General features: G+C 40.7%; 1 protein-coding gene across 3 annotated transcripts in view; it reads left to right on the forward strand.

Annotated features, from left to right (window-relative positions):
- LOC120541369 overlaps positions 1 to 25,805 on the forward strand; it is an 89,806-nt gene that overhangs the window by 39,094 nt on the left and 24,907 nt on the right. For all 3 annotated transcript variants that reach the window (XM_039772922.1, XM_039772923.1, XM_039772924.1), the window contains exons 8-11: positions 3,292 to 3,406; positions 3,492 to 3,550; positions 5,199 to 5,313; positions 24,823 to 24,931. In XM_039772922.1, coding sequence (XP_039628856.1) covers positions 3,292 to 3,406; positions 3,492 to 3,550; positions 5,199 to 5,313; positions 24,823 to 24,931 — 398 coding nt within the window. The remainder of the gene's footprint in view (positions 1 to 3,291; positions 3,407 to 3,491; positions 3,551 to 5,198; positions 5,314 to 24,822; positions 24,932 to 25,805) is intronic.

The raw sequence follows: 25,805 nt of genomic DNA on the forward strand, positions 1-25,805 counted from the left end.
TAAATGACTAAATAAAAATGTATCTGATTTTTGCTTTTCTATGTAAATCACTAAAGGCTAATATAGCATTAATATGAGTTGTATGGCATCATGTACATTAGCTTTTGTGGACGTCTTTGAGTATAATGTCTTAAAGGCATATCAGCATTTGTGTTTTGAGAATAATTGTTACAGCTTTTGCTCACTTTAAATTAAAAACAGGTTTGTATTAATGTGATGTTTAGGTTGATTACAATCTTTAGTTTGTGCATTAGCATGTTCTTAATCCATTTGAATTATTATACATGATATCTTAACTCATAAATCCGTTCTCTTTACTACAGAAATAGGAAAAACACAAAAGGTCAAATGTAATATATTCATTACATCAACTTGTTCAATAAATTCATTTACAATAACTCAGTTACAGAAACCTGATTTGTAAAATGCCATGTAAACTCTTATTTTAGTTATCAAAATTGAGTTATTGGCCTCTAAGGAACCTGGTTAACAGGTAGATTTCTTTGCAAATAACCTGATTATGTGGCCATGTAAACCCTTAACAGTGTTACTGTTTTGTAGGATTTTGTAGTCTGCGCATGTCATTGCACTCTGTCAGACTGTGCATGTATTTGCTTCATACATGCTTTTAGCAGCTGTAAACAGAATCGTCATCAAAATAAATTTCCGGATGCAAATGCACAAGCAATCACATTATTTCTTTTCCTGGCTAAAATGATCTGTTTCAGTATTTCAGTAATAGCTAAATTCATGTTGATAAGCTAAACGTACAGCACTAAACTCAGCAACACAATTTGGAGAACAGTAGGGTAACACATTAAAAGTAATGTGCATTACGTAGTCTGATTACTGTTTAAAGTAACTAGTAATCAAACTTTTATTAAAGTAAAAATACTTGAATTGTTGTTATTATAGCAGCACTTGGTGTAAGGCGAGAAGCTTACATTCCAGGCCCTTTGCAGGGCTCATTTGCACAGCCAAGCAGGAAAGAGTAATCTACATGCAGTTCAATAACTGAAAAATATACTTAAAGAGTTAGTTTGCCTAAACATATTTTTAAAACAAAAGAAAATGATCGTATGTATATTTGTATTTACAGTGGCTGATGATGATGTTTAGCTGTATTTTGCACTGTTTAATAATGTTTGAGCATTTTTGACAATTTACAGTGGCTGATGATGATGTTTAGCTGTATTTTGCACTGTTTAATAATGTTTGAGCATTTTTGACAAAGGAGAACATAAAGTAAAGATCTGAACGACTCTGACAAGGGCCAAATTGTGATGGAGATACGACTGGGTCAGAGCATTTCCAAAATGGGCGGATCTTGAGGGGTGTTCCCGTTATGCAGTGGTTTGCAAATTCCTATCTAGTTCAAGGACAGACAGACCGTGAGCTGGTAACACAGTCATAGGCACCCATCTGATTGCTGAAAAATGTAATGCTGGCCATGAGCTTACTGCACATGGGGCTGTGTAGTTGCAGACCAGACAGAATGCCCATGGTGACTCCTGTCTACCACCAAAAGTGCTTACAGTGGGCATGTAAGTGTTAGAATTGAAGCAGTGGGAGAAGGATGGCCTGGTCTGATGAATCACATTTTCTTTTAGATCATGTGGATAGCCAGGCGCATATGTGTCATTTACCTGGGGAAGAGGTAGCAGCAGGAAAAACTATGGAAAGAAGGCAAGCCAGCATAGATAGTGCTTTGCTCTGGGCAATATTTTTCTGGTAGATTTTACTTTGACAGATACCACCAACCTAAAGGTTGTTGCAGACCATGTATACCCCTTCATGGCAATGGTATTTCCTGATGGTAGTGGCCTCTTCACACTGCAACAATGTTAAGGATGGTTTGAGGAGCATGACAAAGAGTTCAAGGTGTTGACTTGGCTTCCAAATTCTCTAGATCTCAATCCAATAGAGCATCTACAGTATGTGATGTGCTCGATAAGCAAGTCTGTTCCATGGATACCCCACTTAACGACTTACAGTGCTTTAAGAGTCTGCTGCTAGTGTCTTGGTGCCAGATACCACAGGACATCTTCAGAGGTTTTGTGGACAACATGCCTTATGGGTCAGAGCTGTTTCAGTAGCATCTTAGGGGATCTACACAATATTAAGCAGGTGGTTTTAATGCTGTGGTTGATAAATGTATACAAGGTGATTTTAGGCCCAAATTCCAACTGACCTAGGTGTAATAATTAAATGGCAACACTTTTTCACCACAATATACAGTAGCCCTTGCTGAGAATACTGTCTACTTAAGACAACAAGCATTAAGTGCCAAAGAAATCTATAGTCATATGCCTGAATGACTGCCAAGTTGTGGCACTTGCCTTTATCAACATTAATTGCTTCAAGTAGTTGGTCAACTCAAATGTCAATAGCATACCAGGTACATTAAACCCATGCCAGCCTAACTGTCTTCCCTTGGTGGGGTGCTAATTTGATTTTTATTTTCCCGGTTTACACATGTGCATGACAGAAAATCCATCCGTGAGTTTTCAGACAACACAATAGTGGAGGGTTTGATAATGAACAATGACAAAACAGTCTCCAAGGAGGGATTTAAACATTTCACCTAAAGATATTTTGCTGTTTTTGACACCCACAGATGCACTAACAGAGAACATAATGAATGACAAGCTGTACCAAAGTCTGGAATGGTAGCTGGTGACAAGAGTGAAATTATCCACCTTTACTGAACATTTATATTAAACGATGACTGAAGAAATCACTTTCATTATCCAGGTGTCCACACTTATCTACAAATTGATCCCATTCAACCCTGCATGCTTTTTTTATTTAGCCTTGATACAGTTTTTGCCTTCTGACCATTAAACTGTTATTTCACATCCAACCATTTTCTTCATCTGTGGCCATATTCATTAAGTATATATATGCAGTACAATTCAGTGTTACTAATCAGAATCTGTTTGAGTTACTTGTGTTATCTGCTTGTTTTATGTGTTCTGTCTGGTACATAATGTATTGTATGTTTATATTTGGTATTTATGTTTGTTTTTCAAGCTGTAGCATATTTATTGGTATTTATAGCAATTATTAATTTTCATTGTTCATTATAGTAGTCTTTTTCTGCTGCACTATGGTTTTTGTACCATGCAGTGTGTTATTTTTGCATTTTTGATGTAGGAGAAGCAACATTTTCAGTGTACTTTCAGTTTTCAATATCAAATATAATGACAATCTTATTTGAATACATAAGAAGATTTCTTGTTTATACTGTTTGTTAGATTTTGGATTTTTTTTTTCTGCTCATTGTAATAGAATTCTTCCTAAGTCAGAAGGAGACATCAGATCTGCAAGCTGATTTGCCTTTAACAAATAAGAGAAAAGCCTCTGAGGAGACACTACCTGGAATTCAGTTCTCAGCCAAGAAGAGGTAAAGTAAATGTTCAGTTACAGAGATGAACTTTTGTCTTGCATTGATTTCAAAGACGTTCTAATGTATGTGGCTCTGGTTGCAGAAGATCAGGCCTCAATACTAATGATGATGTACAGAGTGATGCTGAGTCATCCCCTACAGGTAAATAAATGTCCTTGTATATTTCTAATATAAAATGTAAAATACAGCATTTTTTTTAAATATAGATACTGATTCATTGCAACCAAACAAGCAAGTTCAATAATATCTCTACTGTCTATTTCTATAGTTCTTTAACTTAATTAAAACTTCTTCTTCACTGCTATTATAAACCTGGACAGTCGAGTAAAGAAATATTTGAAAGTTCCAAAACCCACTCAGTCCGATTCAGATTTCATGGCAGAATCTAGTTTCAAGTGTATATTTTTATTTATTTTTTTCCAACTTTACTATTTGTTGTCTTGCATGAACTTTTAAACAACCTTCAAAAAATTTCCATTTACAGCTTAAAAATATATCATTGCCACTCCTTTTCAAATGTACATGGCATTCCCAGTTTAAAAGGCACTCTTGTCATATAAATTTGTATCCTAAAACATCCATCCATTATCCAACCCACTATATCTTAACTACAGGGTCCCGGGGAGGTCTGCTGGAGCCAATCCCAGCCAACACAGGGCACAAGGCAGAAAACAAACCCTGGGCAGGGTGCCAGCCCACCGCAGGGCATCCTAAAACATTAGAAATTTTATTTCTGTATTACTTAATGTTAAATTAATAATGTTTACTTTTCAAAAGCATTCTTGTCAGCTTTCCATTCTCAGTCTCTGCTATGCCATGCAATGTCACACCATTACCATACCATTCTATCTTCTAGGCCTGCTCAGTCTTAAATATCATAAAATATTACTTGTATTTTTGTCAAAATAAAGCACAACTGAAACATTATAGTAATGTTTTTTAATTTTATATTTCATCAATAGTCCTACTTTAACCACCATATATACTTCAATGTATTAGCTTTACTCAGTATTCACTGATAGAATGTAAAATAAGTTTTAAAACACTAACCAAGTCTTTTTCAGTAATATTTATTATGAAATTACTTTGTCTTGAGTTCTTGCTCATTATGTCTTAATAACATTTACATTCTCTTGCAATAGGTCTACAGTATGTGACTTGATTTTTATTACTTGTTAAGCTGCACAGTCAGTTCTTAAAGTCTTACGTTTTCTGTATTCTTTTATTCAATTTCAGTAGATCATTTTTATTATCATATTAGCTAGAATTTACTAATGTTTGTATGTACAAAAGTGATAGATTTTGAAATTAGCCAATCAGCATTTTGTTTTATTCAGACATTTACTTGCAGTCATCCGTTTCTTCAGTTATATGTTGCTGAGGTTACCTGTGGTCTAATTAATGGTAAATTCTTTGCAGGAATTAGGAATATAGTTTTTGCCATTTGTGTATTTATCATTTGTCACTAAGGTTTTATAATCTGTTAAACATTCTACTTTTTCTTTTTGCTAAAGCAACTTTGCATTAATGAAAATTTCAATGTGTTATAAAAACAGATTTTAACAATACAGCATTTATACTGTAGAATGAAGAAAACTCACTTTTGTTGACCTTTATGTTAATATTAGTAAATTTCTTACACACAGTAAGGCAAAAATACCATGCATTCACAGTGAGGTTATGTTTTCTATCTTTCTAAAAGTGAAAATAACAAAAATAAACTTAATTTTGCTGGATATTATAGTAGTTTATATATTAGTACTCATCAGTATAATTCGCCTTTTTCCAGAGTTCCATACACCTAGTCTTTTATCTCCTGAAAGTCCTGAAATACGTTTTGAGACCTCCTTAAACACAGCTGCCTTCTCTGCCACAAAGAAAACAGGAAGCAAGAGAATGCAGAGGTAAAAATGACTTTGGTTTTCATTATTGCCGCTTTCAGATGTTTCAAGTTTGTACATTTCAGAGATGCAGTACCGGGAGCTTGATAACTTCTGGATGAAAATTGTGGCTGTCATGTATGTTATCTTGATAGGTTTATAATGTTATTGTTGTTGTGTTTGCAGGGTATACTGAGAATCATACTTGCATTTACCAGTCAACATGTAAAACATCATTTACCATTGCATCCTGCTTTGTAGCAGTGAAGTTTGTTCATAAATTATAGCAAACAGAACATATGCTTCATTAGTATTATAAAAACAATATTTTGTGTGTATGGAGGTGTGGGGGTGATGTCATTTTAATTTAATCTTTGTGTCTTGGATTAATGTTCACCACTGATCAAGATCAGGAGCAATGTTAATAATGAAAGTGGTAAAATATAGGCATCATGTAAGGTTTAGCCTATTTAAGGATGTGTATGTTGTGCCAGTCTCGCAAGATTAAATCTTTCGCTCTCTCTCTCTTGCGCTGTCTCTCTCTCTTAATCTAATGAATGACAGTGTCCACAGCCATAATTAATCCCTTACTCTAACACTTAAAATAGGGAAATAGTGAGCAAACAGAACTTAGTTTTTTTATTCAGTTTTATTATTTTTGCGATTTTTTTCTTTTTTTTTTTTGTAATTGTATTTGATTTTTGTTTTTATAACACAAGAAATGTTCAATTTTCTTTATGGTTATCAAATTGTATATCATTCATGTTGTACCTATCAATTTAATTCATGCATTGTTACAACCTGTGACAGAACTCCATTTTCTCCTGATAATAACAAGTGTGCTGTGATGCCATTTGTTACTTTAACCTACAACAAGTTTAAGGAAATATGTATATAATTTCAAAAATGCCTTATTTTTTATTTTTGAAATTTTGCAATTCCTTTTGTGAGCAATAATATCACCACACACATTCTTTCATTTTATATTTATTCGTTGATATCTCCTGATGCTGACTACAGTATATGTCATGTTTTCAGAATATTGAAAAATTACTTTTTCAGGGAATTCTTACTTTGCTTATTCTTTTAAAATACTATTGAAGTCATTACTTAAACTATGTTAATAAGAATATTAGCAGACATAGAAATGATTGGTGCATTACTCTTCTTAAAATAAATTCTGAGTGGTATGTTGCACTTCAGAAGTAACCGTACTGATGTGCTCCCAAGCACGCACATCAAGATCTCATTAAAAACATGCTGCGACATTCGGAATATATTAAGATTATTGTAGTCTATCCATTTGCTATCAATGAATTTCAGCAACACCAACAATGTCGAATCACCAGTACTGATAAGATAAATTAAAATAAACATCTATACATTTAAAGTTGATTTGTTTGATATCATTGACTAAATACTACACATCAGCTTAATCTGTCACTGCAAAGGTACCAGAGTAATAATTGTCGAATGTAAAGTTAAGTTGCTGAAATTCCTACTTTCTTTGGTGTATAAAGTTAACATTTTTTTCCAGTCTAAATACTGACTGAATCTTAAACGATCTTGAAAATCCTCCATGTTGTTAATTTTCAAACTATTTAGCTGCATCTTTCAAGGTATATGTGTGGCAGGTTCGAATTTAAGTGCCTTTCTATTGAAGTTTAATGAAATTTGTCTCCCATTCAATAACAAAGTGCTGTCTGTGACTGACAGTCAATTGTGGCCAATGGAATACATAGAATAAGTCATTGACAAGTGATAAGGCTTTGGTATTCACTCTCAGTTCTAGAATGGAATGCTGACTGATGAATGAAGTGACCAATGAAATCTACAGATTCAGATGCCAGCAGCAAGCGATACTTGCACATGTGCACAAAACAATGCTCATTTTGTAACAAATTTAATACTGTGTGGTTTTAACACTAGAATTACCAGTGCCTACGAAAAAACTCGTAGATCCGTCCCACCTTAAATCGCTTCACACCTCTCCATCAGCGTCTTTTGTCCTTTAAATGTGTTGATGAGCAATAAGCAGCCTGCTATCACATTCCCCACAGGCACACAGTTTTCTCAGTTCAAGTCTGTTTACCTGTGTGTCAGTTGCTTGGAGTTGTATAGAGTGAGAAGTCAAGCAAAATCATACCTTTTATAAATACTATATCGTTATTTGGAACACATGCATTTCATGTGTGTTCCCTGTCTAACAACAATCTATGTGCAGTAAACAACACATCGTTAAAACAGAGACGCTTTTCATGTTTTAATAATAATTGACAAAATGTAGACATGAAGTGTATAATGTGTTAAGCCTGATTTCCAAATATCAAATAAACACTTTCACAAAAGGTACAAATATAACAGAAAAAGTGCTCTTCTATTGAAGAATATAACTGCAGAAAAAGAGCCCGCGTTAGGGTGCGACATTGACACGCATTTACTACGAGTTTATTAGGCGGATATAGAGAAATGGGGAGAGAATCTACTTCCTCAGTGCTTTAAGAGCTTATTCTAAAATATTGACTAGCCGACCCGCGGCATAGCTTACGCCGCATAATTATTCATTGATGGGTGAACACTTCCTGAAAGACACAGTTGTCCAAATGGGGTGGTTTGAGGATACAACTGCGAGCGAATGAAAAGCTGGAACTCTGGAGAGAGCAACATACAATTGTCCTTGACTAAAAACTGGTTTTGGCAGATACAGGCATATCTTTCTGAATGTTTGGCCCTGTGCCTTATTAATTGTCATTGCAAAGGCTAATCTAACAGGAAATTGTCTGCATGTAAAAGTAAAAGGCAACTTTGAATCTGATGGGGTCAGTGAAATCCGGGGAATAAGAACAGTTTGTGAGGTAGGAGCTGCAATAGTTTGACACTCCAGTACATTGCGGTGAATGCTGGTAACAGTCAGTCTAGTGCCATTACAGAGACCTCTTGCTGGCATGAGGTTTCTGAGAAACATGACGACTGAACCAATTTTAATTTTGAGTTTATGCGGAGGCATGCCAGTGGACTGTAAGACTGTTAAGAAATTCTTTGGGGAATGAAAGTTGATCTGCGGGATCGTCTGTGACGATGGAGTCAACTCTGGTGAAAGTTATTTCGTCGGTAGGGATAAGTTTCAGTACTTGCTCATTAAAGTGTAGTGAGTCTTCGTTGGTGACGCTTAATATAGCTCGCTTACTGAGTTGTTCAGGAGTGACAGTTGAGAAGCTCCTCCTTGAACCGTCACCTTATCGTGGTGGAGGGGTTTGCGTGTCCCAATGATCCTAGGAGCTATGTTGTCCGGGGCTTTATGCCCCTGGTAGGGCCACCCAAGGCAAACTGGTCCTAGGTGAGGGATGAGACAAAGAGCGGTTCAATAAACCTCTAATGAAGAATAAAAACCTTGGACGACGTTTTCCCTTGCCGGACGCGGGTCACTGGGGCCCCCCTCTGGAGCCAGGCCTGGAGGTGGGGCTCGATGGCGAGCGCCTGGTGGCCGGGCCTGCACCCATGGGGCTCGGCCGGGCACAGCCCGAAGAGGTAACGTGAGTCCTCCTCCCCATGGGCTCACCACCTATGGGAGGGGCCAAGGAGGTTGGGTGCAGTGTGAGTTGGGTGGTGGCCGAAGGCGGGACCTTGGCGGTCTGATCCTCGGCTACAGAAACTGGCTCTTGGGACGTGGAATGTCACCTCTTTGAAGGGGAAGGAGCCTGAGCTAGTGCGCGAGGTCGAGAGGTTCCGGCTAGATATAGTCGGACTCGCCTCGACGCACAGCTTGGACTCTGGAACAAATCTTCTTGAGAGCGGCTGGACTCTCTACCACTCTGGAGTTGCTCCCGGTGAGAGGCGCCGAGCAGGTGTGGGCATACTTATTGCCCCCCGACTCGGAGCCTGTGCATTGGGGTTTACCCGTGGACGAGAGGGTGACCTCCCTCCGCCGGGTGGGGAAGGGTCCTGACTGTTGTTTGTGCGTATGCCAACAGCAGTTTGGAGTATCCACCCTTTTTTGGAGTCTCTGGAGGGGTTGCTAGAGGGCGTACCTTCTGGGGATTCCCTCGTTTTGCTGGGAGACTTCAATGCTCACGTGGGCAATGACAGTGAGACCTGGAAGGGTGTGATTGGGAGGAATGGCCCCCCCGATCTGAACCCGAGCGGTGTTCAAGCATAAGGGTGTTCATATGTGCACTTGGCACCAGGACACCCTAGGCCTCAGGTCGATGATCAACTTTGTGGTCGTGTCGTCGGACTTGCGGCCACATGTCTTGGACACTCGGGTGAAGAGAGGGGCGGAGCTGTCAACTGATCACCACCTGGTGGTGAGTTGGCTTCGATGGTGGGGGAAGATGCCGGTCAGACCTGGTAGGCCCAAACGTGTTGTGAGGGTCTGCTGGGAACGGCTGGCAGAGTCCCCTGTCAGAAGTAGCTTCAACTCCCACCTCCGCAGAACTTCAACCACGCCCCGAGGGAGGTGGGGACATTGAGTCCAATGGGCCATGTTCCGTGCCTCTATTGTTGAGGCGGCTGACCGGAGCTGTGGCCGCAAGGTGGTCGGTGCCTGTCGTGGCGGCAATCCCCAACCCGTTGGTGGACACCGCGTGAGGGATGCCGTCAAGCTGAAGAAGGAGTCCTATAGGACTTTTTGTCCTGTGGGTCTCTGGAGGCAGCTGATAGGTACCGCAGGCCAAGCGAACGCTGCTTCGTTGTTGCTGAGGCAAAACTCGGGCATGGGAGGAGTTTGGAGAGGCCATGGAGAACACTTTGGACGGCTTGAGGAGATTCTGGTCCACCGTCCGGCGTCTCAGGAGGGGGAAGCAGTGCAGTGTCAACACCGTATATGGTGGGGATGGTGCGCTGCTGACCTCACTGGGCGTAGGGTCGGTGGGAGGAGTACTTCAAGACCTCCTCAATCCCACTAACATGCCTTCCAATGAGGAAGCAGAGCCTGGGGACTCTGAGGTGGGCTCTCCCATCTCTGGGACTGAAGTCACCGAGGTGGTCAAAAAACTCCTTGGTGGCAGGGCCCCGGGGTGGATGAGATACCCCGAGTTCCTTAAGGCTCTGGATGTTGTAGGACTGTCTTGGTTGACACGCCTCTGCAACATCGCATGGACATCGGGACAGTGCCTCTGGATTGGCAGACCGGGGTGGTGGTCCCCTCTTTAAAAGGGGACCGGAGGGTGTGTTCCAACTATAGAGGGATCACACTCCTCAGCCTCCCTGGAAAAGTCTATTGGGGTTCTGGAGAGGAGGGTCCGCCGGATAGTCAACCTCGGATTCAGGAGGAACAGTGTGGTTTTCGTCCTGGTCGCGAACAGTGGACCAGCTCTTCACCCTTAGCAGAGTCCTGGAGGGTGCATGGGAGTTTGCCCGACCGGTCTACATGTGTTTTGTGGACTTGGAAAAGGCATTCGACCGTGTCCCTCGGGAATCCTGTGGGGGTGCTCGGGAGTATGGGGTACCGGACCCCTGATAAGAGCTGTTCGGTCTCTGTACAACCGTGTCAGAGCTTGGTCCGCATTGCCGCAGTAAGTCGAGCCCGCTTCCAGTGAGAGTTGGACTCCGCCAGGGCTGCCCTTTGTCACCATTCTGTTCATAACTTTATGGACAGAATTTCTAAGCGCAGCCAGGGTGTTGAAGGGGTCCGGTTTGGTGGACTCAGGATTGGGTCACTGCTTTTGCAGATGATGTTGTCCTGTTTGCTTCATCAGGCCGTGATCTTCAGCTCTCTGGATCGGTTCGCAGCTGAGTGTGAAGCGGCTGGGATGAGAATCAGCACCTCCAAATCCGAGAGCATGGTCCTCAGCCGGAAAAGGGTGGAGTGCCCTCTCAGGGTTGGGGGAGAGATCCTGCCCCAAGTGGAGGAGTTCAAGTATCTCGGGGTCTTGTTCACGAGTGAGGGAAGAATGGAGCGTGAGATCGACAGGCGGATCGGTGCGGCATCCGCAGTGATGCGGGCTCTGCATCGGTCTGTTGTGGTGAAAAAGGAGCTGAGCCGTAAGGCAAAGCTCTCAATTTACCAGTCGATCTACGCTCCTACCCTCACCTATGGTCATGAGCTATGGGTAGTGACCGAAAGACCGAGATCGCGAATACAAGCGGCTGAAATGAGTTTCCTCCGCAGGGTGTCTGGGCTTTCCCTTAAAGATAGGGTGAGAAGCTCAGTCATCCGGGAGGGGCTCAGAGTAGAGCCGCTGCTCCTCCGCATCGAGAGGAGTCAGATGAGGTGGCTCGGGCATCTGATCAGGATGCCTCCCTGGTGAGGTGTTCGGGCACGTCCAACTGGGAGGAGAACCCGGGGAAGACCCAGGAGACGCTGGAGGGACTATGTCTCCCGGCTGGCCTGGGAACGCCTTTGGGATTCTCCCAGAAGAGCTGGAAGAAGTGGCCGGGGAAAGGGAAGTCTGGGCCTCTCTGCTTAAGCTGCTGCCCCCACGACCCGACCTCGGATAAGCAGAAGAAGATGGATGGATGGATGGATGGACAGTTGAGAAGTCGATGTCGTCATATAGTTGTTGAACGGAACCAGAATTAAAAGGAAAACAACGTGAAGGTAATGTTACAGCTGTTCCGTTTTTCCCGTGTCCAACATCGAGGAGCCATTTTGCGAAATGTTGTTCATGAGGAAAAGCTCTCATATTTGTCGTCAGTGTAAGTACATGCATGTGACCCCACGAAGGTTGCTTGTTAATGCAACTGGCGACAGTAAGTGCTCTGGAGCCACGTATAATGACGGGGAGTATTTGTCGGAAATCTCCACCCAATAGTATTGTTTTCCCTCCAAATGGCTGCGTGTCACCCGTGATGTCAACTGCCTGGAATGTGTATGCATGCGTCATTGGCGCCTTGTTCCATATTATCAATTTGGATTGCAGAAGATGTTGAGCATGTGGCGAGGTGGGTTTGATGTTGCATGTGGAAGTAGTAGTCAGCTTCAACGGTATTTTAAAAACAGAATGTGCAGTATGTCCACCCGGTAACAATGTTGCAGCTATTCCTGTAGATGCTGCAGTTTTAGGAATGTCTCCCCTAACTCTGATGGTATGAATCAGGGTTTTGTAGACAAAGGTTTTCTCTGTTCCTGCAGGACCATCTAAGAAGAAGCAGGTTTGTCGCGGATGGGAGTTGCTATATGCAGCGTGTAAACATGTGTTTGGTGAGGTATTGGGGGCGGGCACATGAGCAGGCAGTGCGCATGCCTCAAGAGCAAGGGTGGGCGCAGGAGGAGGGTTAGACTTGGAGGACAGTGCTCCATCGTGCGTACCCCATGGTCGTGCTTTCCATGGTTGGTCAACTTGGTCGATTATATATATATATATATATATATATATATATATATATATATATATATATACAGTAATCCTCCTCGATCAAGGGGTTGCGTTCCAGACCCCCTCCCCTTATAGGTGAAAATCTGCGAAGTAGAAACCATATGTTTGTATGGATATTTTTATATAATTTAAGCCCTTAGAAACTCTCCCACACTGTTTATAAATATTCCCCGCAGAGTTATAGGGCATAATCCCTTTGTATTCTCTTAGATATTAGGTAAGATTCATTGAAATTATGTATATAAACACACTGTTTATATACAGTAAAATCTAAATATTATTTTAAAGATATCGAGTGTCTCCAATATCACATATGTTACAGCCATTACGATAGACAGGCCACCAGCAATAAACACGTACAATGCAAGAAAAATAGTATACAGTAAATGTGTGTACAGTAACACTAAACGTAGTACATGTACTAAGTACTGTAAGTAGAAAATTAATTATGGTTACTTATCAACAATGACATGATGACTTGTCCGATAACAATGAGTTTAATTTTACTGCATAACAAAGGAGAGCATTACAGCCCTTAAAGGAGCCACTTCAGGCGATTGTGTAGCACTGCCGTTGTTCTTCTTTTGGCAGTCTTCAATCCAAATCCCTAAAGCAGATTCCATCCAGACTACTGCCTTATTACATCCATTTACAACTCGTTTTGCACCCTGGTTAAAAGGACACTGCGGCCGTAGATCTTATATTCCTTTCCTACTTTTTAAATAAAAAGAATCGTAGCTTCATTGATGCTGTAATGGCGTCCTATAGCGGTGTAGATTTTCCCTTCCTTCAACATATGCAAAACATTTACCTTTTCAAGCAGATCGTTTTGGAGCCATAATGAAGAGCACAAAAGTTAACTCTTTACACAGCGAAACACGTGGATGCTGAATGAGCGAGACGAGACTTCCTGGTTAACACTGCATTCAGCACACAGGAACTTAACTGCGTGCTCTGATTGGTTAGCTTCTCAGTCATCCGCCAATAGCGTCCCTTGTATGACATCAACTGGGCAAACCAACTGAGGAAGCATGTACAGGAAGTAAAAAGACACATTGTCCGCAGAACCCGCGAAGCAGCAAAAAATCCGCGTTATATATTTAGTTATGCTTACATATAAAATCCGCAATGAAGTGAAGCCGCAAAAGTCGAAGCGCGATATAGCGAGGGATCACTGTATTGCAGAAATGCTGTCTGAGTCCTCGAGACTGACCAATATTTTTTCCAGCATAGAGGAGGGTGTGAAATGGGGAAAATCGGGCAGGTTCTGTTTTGACAAAGTTTCTGATTTGAAGATAGTGAAAAAATGTGTTGCTGGAAAATTAAATTTGGAATGTAATTGTTCACAGGATGCAAAGATGTTGTCTATATAAAGATCTCTAAGCAATTTAATCCCAAATGTTTTCCAGATATTAAAAACTGCATATGTTTGCGAAGGATGAAAAAGGTGGTTCTCATGCAGAGGTGCCACAGATAAGATTCTCCATTTTAAAATGTTTTCTACATTGGTTCCATATTCTGGGTGAGTGAAGCACAATTGGGTTATTAGTATATTGGCGACAACTTGCATTTATTTGGGCACAAAGCAGGGAATATAGAGAAGTACTGCAGGAAACCTGTGTATATTCATCTATTTGTGTCCAGGTTTTTATAGCTTGTATGTTTGGTGCCCAGTAATAAAACTGAAAGTTAGGTAGAGCTATGCCTCCTTCTGTCTTCGGTCTGTAGAGTCACTCTTTAAATACGTGGATGTTTTCGGTTCCAAATAAATGAGGCTACGGTTGAATCTAATTGCTTAAAGAATTATTTATTGATGTATATTGGAATGTTTTTAAATAATAAAGCTTAGGAAGGATATTCATCTTAACAACATTAATTCTTCCAGCTAGAGTGAGATGGAGGGTTGACCATTTATGTATTGTATTATATGTAATATTGTATGCTTGGGAATTCACTGGAATTAATTATGAGACCAGAGATCATTTGAAATTCTGTAAGTGCTGTTAAGACTGCAGGCACAGTATTTTGTGGGTCTGATATATACAAAACCATATTATCTGCATATAGAGAAATTTTCTGTTCCAGTCCTCCTCTGATAATCCCCTTTATCTGATAAGCATTTCGACAGTGAACTGCCAGTAGTTGAATGGCGATTGCAAATAGCAGTGGGTACAAGGGTACCACGTTCTAGTTTAAAGTAGTCTGAGCAAATGTTTTTAATACAAACTGAAGCTTCTTGATTGGTATACAGTAGTTTGGTCCATGCACAAATATTACAGCCAAACCCAAATTTCTCTAATGTAGTGAAAAGGTAGTTCCATTCAATCATATCAAATGTTTTTTCTGCATCCAACGATAGTAATAACATGGGGTGTTTGACTTTACAGGTGAATATATTACATTAAACTGGTGTTGGAGATTGGAAGCTAAGTGTCAGCCTTTAATAAATCCAGTTTGATCTTGTGATATTACCGAAGGCAGCAGTTTCTCCATCCTTCTATCTAGGACTTTGGAGAGTATCTTAACATCATTATTCAGAAGTGAAATTGGTCTGTATGATGCACATTGTAATAAGTCCTTGTTTTGCTTAGGAAAGACAGTGACTAATGATTGGCGAAAAGTTTGAAGTAGAATTTGATTGTCTCTAGCTTCTGTAAATGTTGCTAATAAGAGGGGAGCTAGCTGAGTGGATAATTTCTTATAAAATTTAACAGGGTAGCCATCTGGGCCTGCTGCTTTCCCGCTCTGAAGTGACATTATAGCATCTATTGATTCTGAGAGCACCAGAGGTTTACCCAATTCCTCTGCACTAAAAATATCTATTTGTGGTATCTGTAATGTATCCAGAAATGCATTAGGTTGTGTTTTGTCTTCTTTGAACTCAGTGGAATATAAGGATTTATAGTAGTCTCTAAATGTGTGCATTATATTTTTATGGTGAATGATTTTATCTCCGTTCGTTTTGGTGATTGCTGGGATTTTATTGCAAACTTCTTGCTTCTGGATTTGTTGAGCTAAGAGCTTATTAGCTTTGTCTCCGTGTTCATAGTAATGATATCTTAATTTAAAAATGAGTTGTTCAGTTTCTTTGGTTGTTAAGAGTTTGAGCTCTGAATGCAAAGCCTGTCTCTTCTTATGAAGAGCTTCACTTTGACACCTGGCATGTTCTTGATCTATTCTAGTAATTTCACTGGTTAGCTCTGATACCTTCTTGGTTTCTAATTTATTTCTGTGGGAAAGATATGAAATAATCAGTCCTCTTAAGAAGGCCTTTAGAGTTTCCCAGAGTATTCCTGCAGAGACCTCTGAGGATGTATTTGTCTCTAGGAAGAAACTGATTTGTTTTGATATAAATTCTGTACAGTTCTCATCTGTTAATAGAAGTGGGTTAAGACGCCATCTGCAAGATGAGTATGTGGGGCATAATGATTTCAGCTCCAAGATCAGAGGGGCATGGTCAGAAATAACAGTAGCAAGAGAAAGCTAATAAGGTTTTAGCTCTACAAATCCACAAGCAGGAAGCTTGCAATGCAATTCCAGCAATTACCAACACAAACTGACACAAAATCATTCAAGTCAAGTTCAAGTTGGGGAGCATGCACTGGTACAGTGCATTACCGCACCCACTAAATGACAAAACAACTTGGGATCCCAGTTTGCAACTCCCCAGGCAGACACGAGGTCCAGTCTCACCCTCCAGAAATGACCCTCTGTCTGCCGCAGCCAGGTGTTAGGTGGGTGACCCCTTGGCCTGGTCCGGCTACTCTGGTCCCCAACAATGAGGATCTTACAAGCCGGATCACCCTCGGGGAAACATGCCACCTGGCCGTAGTGCCGTAACTGACACTCCCTCACAATACAGATAATGTGCCTCATTTGGGACTCCATGAGCAACCATTTATTTGACACCAACTCAAACCAACAGTACCCATGGATTTTCCAGAGAGACACTGTACCAAAGGAGAACAGTCTTCGCCTCAGGTCACTGGATAGCGTCCATGTTTCACTACCATATAGCAAGACAGGAAGCACCAGGGCTCTAAAGACGACTTGGACCTTCGTCCTTTTACATAGATATCAGGAGCGCCACACACCCCTTTTCCAGCGAATATCCTTCCTAAGCTACTCTTTCTATTTCAACAACAACAACATTTATTTATGTAGCACATTTTCATACAAACAATGTAGCTCAAAGTGCTTTACATGATGAAGAAAGAGAAAAAAGACAAAATAAATAAGAATTAAAATTAGGGAACACTAATTACCATTGAATAAAAGTAAGGTACGATGGCCAGGGAGGACCGAAGGGGGAAAAAAAAAAAAAAACTCAAGAGAGCTGGAGAAAAAAATAAAATCTGCAGGGGTTCCAGGCCACGAGACCGCCCAGCCCCCCTAGGCATTCTACCTAACATAAATGACCTCAATCAGTCCTCATTGTATTAAGGGTTCTCTTGAAAGAATTTGATGATGATGGTAATGTGGACTTTTGGCCTTTAATCCATCAATGTAGGTGCTTTGATTAGGTGGTGGTGATGATCGCCACCACAGAAAACCGGAAAAATTAAATTAAAAAAAAAAATGAGATTCAACCATAATCTCATTTATTTGGAATTCAAATCATCCATGTATCCAAAAGGCGACTCTACAAAGACCTAAAGGAGAAGGTGGCATGGCTTTACCTAACTTTGTTTTATTACTGGGCGGCGAATATACAAGCTATAAAAACCTGGACATTGACACAAATAGATGAACAGACACAAGCTTGGTCCACAATAGAAATAATATTTTGCAGTGCTTCTTTATATCCCTTGCTTTGTACCCCAAGTACAAGTCATCACCAATATACCAACAACCCAGTAGTGCTTCACTCAACTTGGAATATCGTACCAATGTAGGAAGTATTTTAAGACAGAGAAGCTTTTCTCTGCACAAGAACCACCTTTTTCCACCCTCTCAAACGTATTCAGTTTTTAATATCTGGAAAAGTCTTCCTACAAACACTCTAAATTTAACTCTCCAGCAACACATTTCTTTCAATACCTTCAAATTAGAAACTTTGTTAAACAAAACCTACCCAGTTTCCCCCAACTCCCACCTACCCCTATTACAGAAGAAATATTGATCAGTCTTGAGGACTCAGACAGCATTTCCATAATAAACTACTGAAATAAATTAAAGGAACACTTTGAAAACACATCAGATCTCAATGGGGGAAAAAAATCATGCCGGATATCTATACCGACATGGACTGGGTAATGTGTTAGGAACGAAAGGATGCCACATTGTTTGATGAAAATGAATATTATGAACGTACAGAGAGCTGAATTCAAAGACGCCCCGAAAATCAAAGTGAAAAAATGATGCGACTGGCTAGTCCATTTTGCCGAAATTTCATTGCAGCAACTCCGAATTGTACTGTGAAGTTTGTATTGCCCCCACATGCTTGTGCAAGCCTGAAAATGTTGGGTAATACCCCTAATGACACAATGGATGGTGTCCTGGGGGATCTCCTTCTAGATCTGGATCAGGGCATCACTGAGCTTCTGGACAGTCTGAGGTGCAACCTGATGGCATTGGATGGACTGAAACATAATATAATGTCCCAAAGGTGTTCTATTGCATTTAGGTCAGGCAAGTATGGGGGCCAGTCAATGGTATCAATTCATTCAACCTCCAGAAACGGCCTACATAATCGCGCCACATGAGGCTGTGCATTGTTGTGCATCAGGAGGAACCCAGGACCCACTGCACCAGTCCAAGGAATTCATCCCGATACCTAGTGTCAGTCAAGGTGCTGTTTTCTAGCCTGTAGAGGTCTGCGTCCCTCCATGGATATGCCTCCCCAGACCATCATTGACCCACCACCAGAACTGGTCATGCTGAACGATGTTACAGGCAGCATAACATTCTCCACAGCTTCTCCAGACTCTTTCACGTCTGTCACATGTGCTCAGGGTGAACCTGCTCTCATCTGTGAAAAGCTCAGGGTTCCACTGGTGGACCTGCCAATACTGGTAGTCCATGGCAAATGCCAGTCAAGTTCCATGGTGCCGGGCAGTGAGCACAGGGCCCACTAGAGGATGTTGGGCCTTCAGGCCACCCTCATGAAGTCTATTTTTGATTGTTTGGTCAGAGACATTCACAACAGTGGCCCGCTGGAGGACATTCTGTACGGCTAAGGCAGTGCTCATCCTATTCCTCCTTGCTCAAAGGAGCAGATACCGGTCCTGCTGATAGGTTAAGGACCTTCTACAGCCCTGTCCAGCTCTCCTAGAGTAACTTCCTGTCTCCTGGAATCTCCTCCATGCCCTTATGACTGTGCTGGAAGACACTGCAAACTTTTTGGCAATGGCACATATTGTTGTGTCATCCTGGAGAAGTTGGACTACATGTGCAACCTCTGTTGGGTCCAGGTATCACCTTATGCTACCAAGTAGTGAAACTGACCAAAGCCAAATGTAAAACTAGTGAAAAAAACAGAAAAGATGAGGAGGGAAAAATGTCAGTGGCTTCCACTTGTTAAACCATTCCTGTTTTGGGGGTCTTCTCATTGTTACCCCCCTAGTGCACTTATTGTTCATTTCATTAACACCAAAGCGACTGAAACTGTTTAACAACCCCCTCTGTTACTTAATTGACCAGAGCAATATCCCCAAAAGTTTAATTGACTTGATGCTATACTCTGATTAAAAAGTGTCCCTTTAATTTTTTTAACACTAGAATTACCAGAGCCAACGAAAAAACTTGTAAATCCGGCCCACCTTAAATCCCTTCACACCTCTCTGTCAGTGTCTTTTGTCTTGTAAATGTGTCGATAAGCCCAAACAACAAGCAGCCTGCTATACCATTCCCCCACCACCGCTGCTGAAGGGGCAAAAAGGTTTCCCAGTTCCTGCCTCGACTATCTGGGAGTGAGCTACCTAGAGTTGTATGAGGAAATGATTTGATGTGTGTTCTGTGTCTACAACAATCTATGTAAACAGATTGTTAAAACAAGCATTTTTCATGTTTTAGTAATAAATTACAAAATGTAGACATGAACTGTATAATGTGTGAAGGTTAATGGCCAAATATTAACCACTTTCACAAAAGGTACAAGTTTATTTCAACAGCTTCTGTGGTGCAGCCATAAGAACTGCTGATTTATAATCCAGAGATTGTGGGTTCGAAACCAGCTCCCCCACAAATTTACTATTTTCAGTAGTGAGCTGCACTTATTGTTAATTTTATACAATAAAAACATATATTTGATTTGTGTCTGGAACAGCTGGTGTACATTTATACTACTTGTAAAAGTCAGCGTTTTTTTTGTTTGTTTTTTTTTTTTTTATGGTTTTTTAACTTTTATTCTCTCAGTTACAATCACAATACAACACCCACCCCCCACATGCCTCCTTGCGGTTGTAATCAGTGACAGCGTTTTTTTTTTTCTGATCTCGCCCAATCTCCACATTTTGGTGCATGGTAGTGTTTCTTTTGTATTCCAGGACATGCATGGGAAGATTAGTACAGAGAGGTCAGTTCCACGCTATATGCAATCATCACATTCAAATGTTAACAGTTCCCATGCACCCAAGGACCGTCCTTCCTGCATATATGACATTTGTACCTGTTGCAATGTACATACTTCTTTCTGTGCTGTGGTTCCTATTACACTGAATGGGCTGGGGAAAGCGGCAGTCTTGGAACAAAAGCTTTTCGATGTTGCGTCCTCTTTTGCTTTATCAATTGCCTTTTCATGTAAGAAGCGACAACAAAGTTCCTCTGCAAGGTGAGCCATGAACACTTTTCTTTTCTCAGTGACCCTTGTGCATGCCTTGTACAGTACATGTGCGTTCACCACCACCAGGTCAAGCTGCTTGTAGCACAAGCAACCAGCCACCCGCATGCTCCTGCTTGCATTGAATAAGCTCACACTTTCTGGTGCATGATGTCAACACAGCACCGGGGAAAAAAAGAAAGAGACAAATATATGTGACATTTTGAAGAAATCATTGTATGACTTGAATAGCACCAATCAGAAAACATCATCGGACTAATGCAATATTATTTGAAAATCAACAGCGTCAGAACGGGTGTGAATTTATACCAGTGCTGTTAGAGTCAGAACGGTTGGGGGGATCTATTGCCACATCATCCAACCTCTTCTCTTGTCTCTCTCATTCTGTTAATTCATCAGCCTCTCAAAATACTCTTTCCATCTGCTCAACACACTCTCCTTGCTAGTGAGTATGTTTCCATCTTATTCCTTTATTTCCCTAACGTGCTGTACATCTTTCCCAGCTCGGTCCCTCTGTCTAGCCAATTGGTACAGGTCCTTTTCTCCCTCCTTAGTGTCCAGCTTCTCATACAACTCATCATACGCCTTTTCTTTAGCCTTCGCCACCTCTCTCTTCACCTTGCACCTTATCTTCTTGTACTCTTGTCTACTTTCTGCATCTCTCTGACTATCCCATTTCTTCTTTGCCATCCTCTTCCTCTGTATACTCTCCTGTACTTCCCCATTCCACCACCAGGTTTGCTTTTCCTCCTTCCTCTATCCAGATGTCACACCAAGCACCCTTCTTGCTGTCACCCTTACTACATATGCTGTAGTTTCCCAACTGTCTGGTAATTCCTCACTACCCCTTCCATTTAGTCTCTTGCTTGCACAATATATCAAACTTCCTTCTCTCCATCATATCTGCTAACTTTCTCCCCTTACCAGTCATACTGCCAACATTTAAAGTTCCTACCCTCAGTTCCACTCTCTTTGCCAGCCTCCAGACATGTCTCCCCTCTCTTCCTCTCCTTCTTCAGCCTACAGTAGCCCAATTTTCACCATCACCCTGTTGGCTAACAGTACTGGTAGCGGTCGTCATTAACCCGAGGCTCAACAGATCCAGTATGGAAATTTGTATTCTTGTCTGCATATTGATTTGGCTAAATTTTACACCAGATGCCCATCCTGACGTAACCCTCCCCATTTATCTGGGCTTGGGACCCTGTAGCTGGGTTTGCATCCCCTGTGGTTGGGTTATTTTAATGAAATGAATAAAATGTTAAATAAGGTAACCTTTAAGTCACACATTGGATCTTGAACGAAATATTCAAGTAGAAAATCTTTACTTACTAGTACTGTGTAATTTGTTGAGAACATAATGATGTAACGACTGTCAATGGAAACAAATATCACCAATCCATTCAACATCACACTGAAAATCAAAAATTGAAATCACAGGCTGACTTGCGTGAATTTCATCACGGCAGTTCATAATATGACTCAGTAGTGTGTATGGCCAACACACTTCCTTTATGCACTCCCAACATCTGTGCATGCTCCTCATCAAACAGCCAAAGGTGTCCTGGGAGATTTCCTCCCAGACCTGGATCAGAGAATCGGTGAACTCCTGGACAGACTATGGCACTACTTGGCAGCGTCAGATACACCAACACAAAGTCCCAGAGGTTCTCATTTGGAATTAGATCTTTGGAAAGTGTGGGCCTGTCAATGACATCAAAGCCTTCGTCAACCAGGAACTGCCTCCACACTCTGCCACATTAGGCTGGGCATTGTCCTGCACCAGGAGGAGCCCAGGGACCACTGCACCAGTGTAAGGTCTGACAGTGACTCTTGAGGATTTAATCCTGGTACCTAACAGCAGTCAGGGTACCGTTGCCTAGCATATGGAGGTCTATGGAACCCTCCAAGGTATGCCTCCCCAGAACATCACTGACCCATTGTCAAACCGGGCATGCTGGATGATGCTGCAGGCTGCATAACATTCACCATCACATTTCCAGACTCTTTAACATCTGTCACATGTGCTTAGTGTGAATCTGCTCTCATCTATGAAGAGAATGCGGTGCCAGTGGCGAAGCTGCCAATTGTGTATTCTCTGGTGAATGCCAATCGATCTGCATGGTGATGGGCTGTGAGCACAGGATGTGAAGCCCTCATGCCATCCTCATGGGGTATGTTTGTGACAGTTTTTTTTTTTAGAAACATGCACACCAATATCCAGCTAGACGTCATTTTGTAGGGCTCTGGCAGTGCTCCTCCTGTTCCTTCTTGCACCAAAGAGCAGATACCAGTCCTGCTGCTGGGTTGATGCACTTCTAAGGCCCTCTCCAGCTCTTCTTGTGCAACAGCCCGTCTCTTGGTATCTCAGCCATGCTCTTGAGACTGTGCTGGGACACACAGCAACCCATCTTGTGATGGCATGTATGGATGTGCCATCCTAGAGGAGCTGAACTTCCTGTGCTTCCTGAATCTGGTACATTTACCACAGCATGCTACAACAAGGACACTAGATAAGAATCACTGAGGACGAATAAGGAGAGAGCAGTTGACTCTGGCTACCACCTGCAAAACCTTTCCCTTTTCCAGGGTTGTCTTGTTCTTGCCTCCCCAGTGCACCTGTTGTCACTTTCATTTGCACCAAAAGCAGGTAAAGTTGATTCACAATCACTTTTACTTCTTAACTGAACAGATTAATATCCCTAAAGCTTTAAATGACTTGGTGTTAGACTGTGATGATTGTTTTTCCTTAATTTTTGAGCAGTATATATTAATTAATTAAAGATACAGTGAATAATAAGGTACAGTGGCATTTTTGGACTGAAAAATCCAGTGGGACCATACCAGAAATTTCTTGTCAGTTTGGAGACTTCTTTTATGTAGGCATTAGCTTATCTAACAAATAAGATCTGTCCTTCATTTCTGAATGACTAGTGCAACATGCGAGTTCATACATCTTTTATGTTACAAAAAAAATTGTGTTGGGTGATGGTTTGACATTGTTCCCACCAATACTGGTTCCTTACATGTGCCAAGATCAACAAATTAGGCCTAAACCCACAAACAGTAGCTTTGTTCTGGACTACGTTAGTTTTGATAATGGATGAAAGAATAAATCCAACATTTTCTACTAAAATAATTTTTAAATCTGATTGTCTTTTATCTAGTCATTTACATTATATTAATATTTATTTGCTTAGAAGATCCTTTTAACCAAAGCGACTTACAAAGGGAGGGCAACACAAGTAACATCAGTCTAGGGACTGTTTTGAACACTTGTAGCAGTATAGGCTACAAAAGTTGATCATCACATTTGAAGAGCTATAAAGCTAGCAGAAAAGAATATCAAATAACAATATGACAGATATCCACAGAGCAAATAGTATTCTTTAACAATTTGGCAAGAATTTACAAAACAGTAGGGTTTTCAGTCGCTTCTTAAACAAAACCTTCTGCCAAAACTCAAGATAGAACCAGGAACCTTCAGTCTAATGTTCTCCCAGCCAGGGCCAGCACCACCATCAAGGCAAATTAGGCAATCCCCAAGGTTGCAGATCATAATTTTACCCAGACATGGGTTTGCTACCAATCAGTCGGTTGGTGCACTAATATTAATATGCTTGGCCAAAATAACCTAACACCGGCACTGCTCCCAACAGTTATTTCCACGGTCACTTATCTTAAATTGTTTTAAATTAGTTGTGATAAGTCCCACATAAACTTAATGCTAAACTCATCATGTATATTGATAGCTTACATTAGTCTCTACACACCTGCAGTGTACCATATATATACCATGCAACATGTGTCAGACATTCCAACTAATCATAAATGTATTTTAAAGGCATTTTAATATATGTGCTGTTATATTACTACTTAATGAACAAACCTTACATTAAAATGGGTTCTGATAAATTCTAAAAAAATGGAGTGAAAGTGATGCACAGTATATAATTTTATGCACTTTTCCTAAAACACATTATTTTCCTGAGGCATGTTCATGTAATTTATGCTCCAAAAGTGCTGCTGGTGAAAGTAATTAAAGTACCTAACAACAACAGGAAAGAGTTTGATTCTTCTAGATAGATAGATAGATAGATAGATACTTTATTAATCCCAAGGGGAAATTCACATAGAAGTTTTCTACAGCTTTTCTGTTAGAAGTTATCTGCTACCAGTTACTGTAATATTATAATTGGTTTTAACCCATTACTAGCTAGTCTTAACTTAAGGAAATTCCTTTTTTTCCACTATACATTTCTTTTTGCATAATGCATGAAGTTCCCCTGATTAGCACATTGTCTGTGTTTTGCTCCATGTTAAAACATATCTTGGTTTATTTATTGTATATTTGTAAATATATTACGTACCTGGGCTTGGAAATGTAAGTGTGTTATATTAAAATACATTAATATTATGTGCTTTTTTTGTCTACAGAAATTTCTCTAGCCGGCCAAACAATTCAGCAGCCAAAGGTGAACTCAGCATTCAGCTTCGCAAGTCCCTGCGCATCTTCAGCTTGGGTATCCGTGCCAGAAAACAACTGGTGAGCTCATATATGAATTCTGAAGTGTCATTATTGTTCAGTTCAACTTGATTTATTTTCATGTAATAGTTTTCATAGGCACTGTTGAAAATGTAGAATTCAATGGCAAGCCTCCTAGGCATTTAAGTGACTTAAAGATATGTTAAAAATACAAATATATGATTATTTTCAAATACATCAGTTTTTTAAAACCGCAGTTTCTTATTGCATTCTTTTTTGTAAGATATTTAAATAAACTACTGGATTTATTTTTTTTTTTTTTTTGCATTTTTCTATATGACACTAGTTTTCACATTGTTTGCTTCAGCCCCAGCAAGATTAATAATAATAAAAACAAATTATAATTTTAAAGATTGCTTTTAAATAAACATAAATTTAATTGAAAATGTTTATCCTGTTGTGCATTAAAAGTAGTGGTATACCAATGTAGTTATACATGAGAGCAGCCTGGTACACAAACAGCTGTTGGGTAGTACACAAGAGAAAAAAGGTGATACTTAAAAGGCCATTAAGCAGCTGAATATGAATCTTCAAACTCAACTGTGGTTTAAGTCCACCGTTCCATCTCAAGGTGCTCCTGCTCAACACATTCCCCTCTTTCCAGATTAAATTCTTTCAGAGCTCACATTGGCTGTAAGAGGGCAGTTCCTTGTCATTTCTACAACTAAGACCGATGAATTTCTGTAAATGTGAGTGTCTCAGGTGAGTGCTGTCTTTCTCACAACTCCAGTCCTTCCTTTCCAGATCCACACATGAGTATATTGTACAGCATGTTTGTGTGTGTGTATCTCTCTCTCTCCCTTCTCTCTCTCTCCCTCTCTCTCTCTCTCGGTCAACAAACGTTACATGATTTTAAGTTTTAGTGTAATCGTTT

The sequence above is a fragment of the Polypterus senegalus genome, chromosome 12 (assembly GCF_016835505.1).
Source record: "Polypterus senegalus isolate Bchr_013 chromosome 12, ASM1683550v1, whole genome shotgun sequence".
Taxonomy (NCBI): domain Eukaryota; kingdom Metazoa; phylum Chordata; class Cladistia; order Polypteriformes; family Polypteridae; genus Polypterus; species Polypterus senegalus.